Raw genomic sequence first — 8718 nt, 5'->3', positions numbered from 1 at the left:
AAGGGATATAGTTGGTGTTTCTGATAGATTGAAAAATTAGAAGTGAAAGAAGTTTGCAAGTCAGGTATCCAAAGATATATGATTAAAAAGTATTGTTTCAGTATGATACTTTGAGTGTGTATATGTATATTGGCAGGCTGCTTCAACCAGTTACAATCTAAATGGTGTCTTTAGAAACCGGCTACTCCATGTTTCCAAGCACACAGGTTCAGCAGGCAGCTCCTTCTGAGGTCTGGCTGCGCAGTGAGGGTGTGCAGTGAAACCTCCCTGAAGACATTGTTGTTGGCGCTGGGCAGACTCCAGCATCTCTTCCTGCTTGCTATATGCACACTCCCTTTGGAAGCACATTGGGTCACCATGACTAGGTCTATCTTGTGCTCCTCATATCTCTAGCATGTCAGACCCTCTCCAGTTTTTAAACCACTCAGATCCAGGAAGGCTTGCAGTTACTGGCCAAAGCAAAGGCCACCCTGAGGCGAAGCCATCAGAAGTCAGGCATCTATCAGCTCACACATCTCAGAGAAATAGCCCCGTGGTAAGTCCTGTACTCCGGCATTTATTTTTTCTCCACTGTCAGAAGGTGGTGATAAAACAGTCTCTCACACAATTGAGAACTAGAAGAAAGGAAAGTCCAGTTCTGTTTATCCATTTGCCTCTGCTAGTGTCTTTTTCATGTCTTTGCTAGTGAATGATACAAGAGATGAGGTCAAATGATCTTCTACCTCTTCTCATTTCTGGTTTAACTCTATAACAAGAAGAAGTGAAACATCCGGATCTAAAGAAAACCTTAAAATGGATATTACTTATTTTTGCCTTTTTGGTGGCTCTGTCATTTCACAAGACAAAAGAAAAATAGAATGTGAAGAACTTCTGAATTAATTTGATCCAACCCCATCATTAGAGGGAGGCACAATGATTTAGTGGCAGAGCCAAGCAGCCGGACTCCCAATCTCCCTCTAGTGCGCCATGTCCTACTCCGCCGTATTCTAGTGCACAGTTATACTCTGACACACATGGGGTTGCCATGAGTTGGGATTGACTCCATGGCAACTATTTTTTCAAACCCTAATGAGAATCCTTCTGGAAATTAAATATCCTCTAAGAGGATGTCCCTTTTATTGGTATTTTAAGGGCCAGTACAAAGATCCACCCAGAACTTTAGTTCAAAAGCTTGTAGGAAAAACAACAAAAAGAATAGCTGCTGAGGCATATGTATAACCAAAAACTTCATGGGATTTGGCTTCTTGGCTTGGATCTTCAGGGTCATGGTTTCATGGGACATTTCAGTTAATTGGCCTAATAACATATTTAGTGCTTCTTTTACCTCCTAGTTCGTTGCATAGTGCCTGAGATCTTAAAAGCTTGCAAGCAGCCATCCAAGGCACAATAATTGATCTCTACTCACCTGGAGCAACAGAGGAAGAAGAAGAGTCAGGACAGGAGTGAGATATGGAATATGCGGCTAATTGCCTCCGGGAACAATTGCCTCCTTTGTCATGAGACCAGAAGAACTGGATGGCGCCCAGCTATCATTACTGAACATTTTGACAATGATTCCATAGAAGAATCCTGATCAAAAGGGGAAAAATGCAGAACAGAATTTCAAATTCTTATGGACTCCAGACTTTCTGGAGCCATGAAAGTTACACAAACTTCTGAAACTGTTGCCCTGAGTTAATCTTTAAACCTTAAACCAAAAATATCCCCTCGAGTCTTTTTTTCCTTTTTTTTAATTGTACTTCAGATGAAGGTTTGCAGAGCAAATTAGTTTCTCATTAAACAATAAATACACAAATTGTTTTGTGACATTGGTTGCCAACCCCATGATGTGTCAACACTCTATCCTTGTTGACCTTGGGTTCCCATTGCCAGCTTTCCTGTCCCCTCCTGCCTTCTTGTCCTTGACCCTGGGGTGTATTGCCCGTTTAGCCTGTTTTTATTTTATGGACCTGTCTAATCTCTGGCTGAAAGGTGAACCTCAGGAGTGACTTCATTACCGAGCTAAAAGGGTGTCTGGAGGCCATGCTGTCAGGATTTCTTCAGTCTCTGTCAGACCAGTAAGTCTGGTGTTAACTCCTGAAGTCTTTTTAAAATCAAACCATAGTTTAGCTTAACTAGTAAAAAAAAGTCTGCCTTGAGCATTACGCTCTTTTAAGATCTACATGGGATCAAATTGACAACGGCAACTAGAAAGATTAGATATCTTTCTTAGGGGGCAGGGAATCCCTGTTGATGGGGGAGGAACAACTAAGAAAAGGAGGATGAGGACGGTCGCACAACTCAAAGAATGCGATCAGTATCACTGAATGCTACGTGCAGAAACTGTGGATTGGTATATGTTTTGCTGTATACTCAACAACAATAACAACAAAAAAGCTTGTAGGAGATTAAGCCTGAGCTGGGGATGAGGAAGAGGAGTTAGGAGGGTGGTTTATTTCCTCCCCCTGGTGGCTTTAAATGAGAATGACAAGCCTAGTTTCTTTGGTAAGAAAGTAAATGTAGTAAAAGTAAAGAATACAATACAAAAGGACAATGTACCTCAACCTTTAATAGTTGAACTCCTTTCAAGTAAATAAACTCTCATGAATCCTTCTAGGAATTTCAAAATTATTTTGCCTTTTTGCATAGATTATAAAAACAACATAGAATTATATTTTAATTATGAAATATTATAAAATTATGAGGTTTATATTAATAAAATAATTGTAATCTTAATTTTCACTCGCCCCCACTTAACTATGAACTTTATTTTAAATCAATAATAGAACAACAAGCTTGAGTTTGAAACTAAAAACCAAACTAGTTGCCATGGAGTCAGTTCTGACTCTGGAGGCACTGTGTGTGCAGAATAGAACTGCGCTCCACAGGGTTTCAAGGCTGTGACCTTCTGGAAGTAGATCACCTGGCCTTTCTTTGGAAGTACCTCTAAGTGGGTTTGAACCGCCAACCTTTTGGTTAGTAGTTGAGTGCTTAGCCACTTGTACCACCCAGGGACTGCAAGTTTGCAACAAGTGAATTTCAAAATAACATTTTATGTTTTCTTTGGGACCAAGTGTATATTAAAATATTGATAGAGTTCTAATTATAGCACCTAAATAGATAAAATTGCCCTCATCTTCTGATAGATTTCTTATATTTTGTGATTTTAAAATCAACTGGATTATGTTTATAAATTTTAATTTTTGTATTTAATTTCAAACATACCAAAAGTACAGAGACTGATATAATACCCATGTACCCACCACCTGGATTTAAATTTGGTATTTTTCCCTGAAATTTGCTTCAATTATTTTCTTTCTACGCAAACTACATCCTTTAGAATTTTCTGAAGTGAGGGTTTATTAGTTGTCAGCTCTCTTAATTTGTTTGTGTAAAATATCTTTATTTTACTACTAAGTTTAAAACATAATTTCATCCAATATAAAATTCTAGTTGACAGTTACCTTATTTCCTTGAGTGTAAGAAACAGTATTACTTTATGTGCCATTAGGAGACAAAAATATCCTGCCAGTTAAACTATGCACAATATGAAGTGGCATCAATTTTAAGATGCACCCCAACTTCACAGATACGAAAATGTGAAAAAATGTGCATTTTAGAAATAGGCAAAATATCTCTTTTTCTTTGTGCATTAAAGATATCATTCGGCTGTTTTCTGGCTTTTGCGTTACTGGTAAGAAGTCAGGCATAATTTCTATTGGTGGCTTTTAAGATTTCTTTCTTTGGTGTTCTGCAATTTCATTATGAGTGTGTACGTAAGGGATTCTTTTTATTTAATCTTCTTGGGATTTGCTCGGGTGCTTAGATAAGCATCTTTAGAATATTTTGGAAAATTCTCACATTATTTCTTCAAATATTGCCTTGTCCTCATTCTTTATTTCCTTTTTGGACTCCAATTAGACATGTGTTAGACTTTCTCACTTTATTCTCTTTGTCTCCTTCATATTGACTATTTTTTTCCAATATGCTGTCCTCTTAATAATTTAGATAATTCAGATTTGTCTTAAGTTCATTTATTTTTCAGCAGGGTCTAGTCTGCTTTTTAATGTGTTCATTGAAATTTTAAATGTAATTTATTATAGTTTTCATTTCTAGAAGTTTTATTTGATTGTTTTTCTAGTATGTTTACTTATTCTTTGCAGTCTTCTGTGGCTTACTTGTATTTACAAAGTTCTCTCTCTCTTTTTTTAAGCATTTAAACGAGTATTTTGTATACTCTTGTGCAAGTTCTTGTTCCCAACATTTTTATAGGAATAAAATTAGTTCTAAAACCTGATAACTTTAGAAAAATGTATTTTGTAACTTTAGTATGTTATGTACCAGGTGATATATTTATATACTTGTTAGCAATTTAGGCTAATAGTAATTTTTCTTGGTTTCATTTGAATCATACAGACTTTATACCAAAAGTTATACTTATTACAGTTTAGAATAATTGTACATCCTTTTGACAATACTGGGAGATATTGTAATACAGGTAAATACCCCTCACTTTTACACTCAATTAGGTATTGCAGAAACACAAAATTGATGTTCATTTGCTGAACTCAAGTGTTTAAAAAAAATTTGTGTGAAGATATAATGCATGGGAATTGATTTGTAACCAGAAATAAAGCAAATACTGTGAAATCTTTCATCAGTGACCTTCTAATAATTCAAGATTCAATAAGTTTTTATTAGATGTGAAGTAATATTTCCCCAGATATTTTATGTGTTTTCATGATTCCGATCCTCTCAGAAATTATGTATATTTAGATGTGCTACATCTACTTATGGCTGGTGCTATAAATTATTGTCATGTAAGTAATGATTTTTAGAAAAAGAAATAAGTAGCCTTTTAGATTATCAAATTACTTGATATTTTCCTGGGACCTGTTGTGTTTGGTAGCAAAGCAGCTCAAAATGAACATTTTAAGCTCCCATCCTATTTAGAGCTGCTCTGTTGGGCTTCGTGTGAGCTTAGTTTTGATCTCGAGGGTTTGCTCAAGCACATGTGTTCGTAATTAATCTGCAATTTTCCTTTGCAGGCTGGTTTTGACCCACCTCTTCAAGTGGTTCCCATCAAGAACCCAATCAGGTGCAACAAAAGGGCAGCTGACCCAATCCATCCTGACTTTGCTGGTTTGTTGGTGAAAAACAAGGATCTTTTAGCTGAGGTATATGGATTATCCAAGAATAAAACACCATGGGATATTATATCCTTTGTTAACGCAGGGAGAGAACCATCCTGATAAAAGGGTTTAAAGTATTATCTTAACTCAGTTTTGTTTTTTTCTCAATACCGAATTCTCTTCTCACGGAAGAACACTGACTTTTGCCTAAACCTGTCTTTTGCCAGAGAACCTCCTTTACAGATGGTGCATAGTTAAGTGCTTTTGAATTGGCTGCCAAGTGCTGGAGGGTTAGACTGTTTCTATGGACTGTCATGCTTGAAATTTTTGTAATAATAGTAACCAGTTACATGTATTAAATGATTTTATTGGGGAGAATGAATTCTCATTTTCAATATACCACTAGTGTATCCACTGGTTTTATTTAGTACTTGATGAAATGTCTGAGCAACATAACTAGGTTAAAAAGAAAGGCACTAACATTTGTAGGAAATGCCTTCACTTTTATTCCCTGCGATGAAGATTACAGAGTGCTTGTAGAAATTATTTGAGCCCTGCCCTCAGAACGTTTGGTTGCAAGAGACAGTCTTGTAAGTAAGCAAGGTCAGAAGTTCGAAGGCCATTGTCATTCTTAAGAGCACTATGATGCAGCTAGTTATGCCTATACTGCCTGTATGGTTACCTGTAAATAAATTTCTCAGAGTATTTACATATACAGATCACTTACTAGCCCATTGCATAAGTAGCTTTCTGTTGTTGTTGCTAGCTGCCATCGAGTTGACTCCAACTTGTGGTAACCTGATGTACAAAAGAACAGAAGGTTGCCCAGTCCTTCATCATCCTCACAATTGCCAGTAGGCTTGAGTCCATTGTTGTGGCCATTGTGCCGATACATCTCACTGAGGGTCTCCCATACCCTTGTTGATCCTCTATTTTACCAAACATATGTCTGCCTCTAACAAGTGATCCCTTCTTATGGTGTGTCCAAAGCAAGCAAGCAATTCAGACAATGTTCTGTTGTGATCCATAAGGTTTTCTTTGGCTAAATTTCAGAAGATCTCCAGGCCTTTCTTCCTAGTCTGCCTTTCTGTCTTAGTTTGGAAGCTCCACTGAAACCTGTCTACCATCGGTGACCCTGCTGGTATTTGAAATACCAGTGGCATAGCTTCCAGCATCATAGCTACATGCAAGCCAATACAATACAACAAACTGACAGGTGGGTGGTGGAAGTACTTTTTCAGGGTGGCTTTCTGTTCCTGGGCTTCTTTTCTGTTCAAGACTTTACTAAAGGTCTTTTCTGTTATCGCGTTCATCAATAGCCTGATTCCAGGTTTTATTTAAATAGATGTAAATTTGGAAATAGATAAATATAAACCCACTGACATCAAGTTGATTCTGACTTACGCAACCCTGTAGGACAGAGTAGAACTACCCCATAGGGTTTCCAAGACTGTAAATCTTTATGGAAGCAGGCTGCCACATCTTTTTCCTGCGGAGCAGCTGGTGGGTTTGAACAGCTGACCTTTCCGTTAACAGCTGAGCGCTTAACCACTGCACCACTAGAGCTTCTGGCTAGATAAATACATATCTTACAATTTTATTTATGGTAATACATTCCCTCTTTTAACAGAGAGAAGTGAATGGAGTTTAAATTTGAATGGATGTATATAGCCACAGTAGATCTTAACATAACTTGGAGAGATTTCTTACGTTTTTTTCACATTCAAAAATTTATACACAAATTGTTTAGTGACATTGGTTGCAGTTTCCAAAATGTGTCAGTACTCTCACCTTTCCTTTTACACCCTGGGTTCCTTGTGTCCATTCATGCAGGTTTCCTGTCCCTTCCTGCCTTCTCATCTTTGCTTTTGAGCAGGTGTTGCCCATTTGGTCATATATACTTGATTGAACTAAGAAGCACATTCCTCATATGTGTTATTGTTTGTTTTATAGGCCTGTCTAATCTTTGGCTGAAAGGTGGACTTTTGGAGTGGCTTCAGTGCTAAGTTAGCAGCGTCCCGGGCCATAGCCTCAGGGGTTTCTCCAGTCTCTGTCAGACCAGTAAGTCTGGCCTTTTTTTGTGAAATTGAATTTTGTCCTACATTTTTCTTCAGCTCTGTCTGGGACCCTCTATTATGATCCCTGTTAGAGCAGCTGCTGGTGGTAGCCTGGTGCCATCCAGTTCTTCTGGGCTCAGGCTGGGAGAAGCTGTGGTTCATGTGATCTTACATTTGTTTTTTTCTTTCAGAAAAATGTTATGCCAATCCTTGAAACTGTTGTTGTTGTTGTTAGGTGCTGTCAAGTCGGTTCCAACTCGTAGCAACCCTATGTACTACGGAATGAAACACTGCCCGGTCCTGTTCCATCCTCACAATCATTGCTATGGTTGAGCCCATTGTTGCTGCCACTGTGTCAATCCATCTCATTGAGGGTCTTCCTCTTTTCTGCTGACCCTGTACTTTACCAAGCATGATGTCCTTCTCCAGGGACTGATCCCTCCTGACAACATGTCCAAAGTATGTAAGAGGCAGTCTTGCCAACCTTGCTTCTAAGAAGCATTCTGGCTGTACTTCTTCCAAGACAGATTTGTTTGTTCTTTTGGCAGTCCATGGTATATTCAATTTTCTTGGCCAATACCACAATTCAAAGGCATCAATTCTTCTTCGGTCTGCCTTATTCGTTGTCCAGCTTTCACGTGCGTATGACCAAACCCAGTGCACGTGCGTAAGATGCGAATGAAAATACCATTGGCTCAGGTCAGGCACACCTTAGTCTTCAAAGTGACATCTTTGCTTTGAAACTGTGGCAATTTTTTATTATGGGTAGCATCCTCCTTCTCTACAGTAAAACTTTCTATTAATACTTAAGAAGTTTGAAATTTTTTATAATTCAGATTTGAATTAAAGTTTATATCTGCATAATTAATAAAAAAAACCTTTTAAAAACAAATTGTCAAAAAGGATTGTAGGACAATGGAATACTACACATTGATAAAGAACAACGATGAATCTGTGAAACACTTCATAACATGGAGGAATCTGGAAGGCATTATGCTGAGTGAAATTAGTCAGATGCAAAAGGACAAATATTGTATGATACCACTATTATAAGAACTCGAGAAATAGTTTAAACATAGAAAATATTCTTTGATGGTTACGAGAGTGGGGAGGGAAAGAGGGAGAGGGGTATTCACTAATAAGATAGTAGACAAGAACTATTTTAGGTGAAGAGAAAGACAACACACAATACAGGCAAGGTCAGCACAGCTGGACTAAACCAAAAGCAAAGAAGTTTCCTGAATAAATGGAATACTTTGAAGGCCAGCGTAGCAGGGGTGGGGGTTTGGGAGCCATGGTTTCAGGTGACATCTAAGTCAATTGGCATAATAAAATCTATTAAGAAAATATTCTGCATCCCACTTTGGAGAGTGGCATCTGGGGTCTTAAACACTAGCAAGCGGCCATCTAATATGTACCAATTGATCTCAACCTACCTGGAGCAAAGGAGAATAAAGAACACCAAAAGATACAAGGTAATTATGAGCCCAAGAGACAGAAAGGGCCACATAAACCAGAGACTACATCAGCCTGAGACCAGAAGAACTAGC

The 8718-nt window shown here is 38.0% G+C and overlaps 1 protein-coding gene across 1 annotated transcript in view; it reads left to right on the top strand.

Moving 5' to 3' along the window:
- Positions 1–394: 394 nt before the first annotated feature.
- The window catches only part of LOC126083698 (coiled-coil domain-containing protein 170-like), a 53003-nt gene continuing 44679 nt past the window's right edge, over positions 395–8718 (top strand). Inside the window, exons 1-2 of the mRNA XM_049897534.1 lie at positions 395–535; positions 5028–5156. Coding sequence (XP_049753491.1) covers positions 395–535; positions 5028–5156 — 270 coding nt within the window. The remainder of the gene's footprint in view (positions 536–5027; positions 5157–8718) is intronic.

Source organism: Elephas maximus, chromosome 10, assembly GCF_024166365.1.
Source record: "Elephas maximus indicus isolate mEleMax1 chromosome 10, mEleMax1 primary haplotype, whole genome shotgun sequence".
Classification (NCBI taxonomy): Eukaryota; Metazoa; Chordata; class Mammalia; order Proboscidea; family Elephantidae; genus Elephas; species Elephas maximus.
The sequence above is the reverse complement of the archived record's forward strand: the minus strand, read 5'-3'. Positions and strand labels throughout refer to the sequence as shown.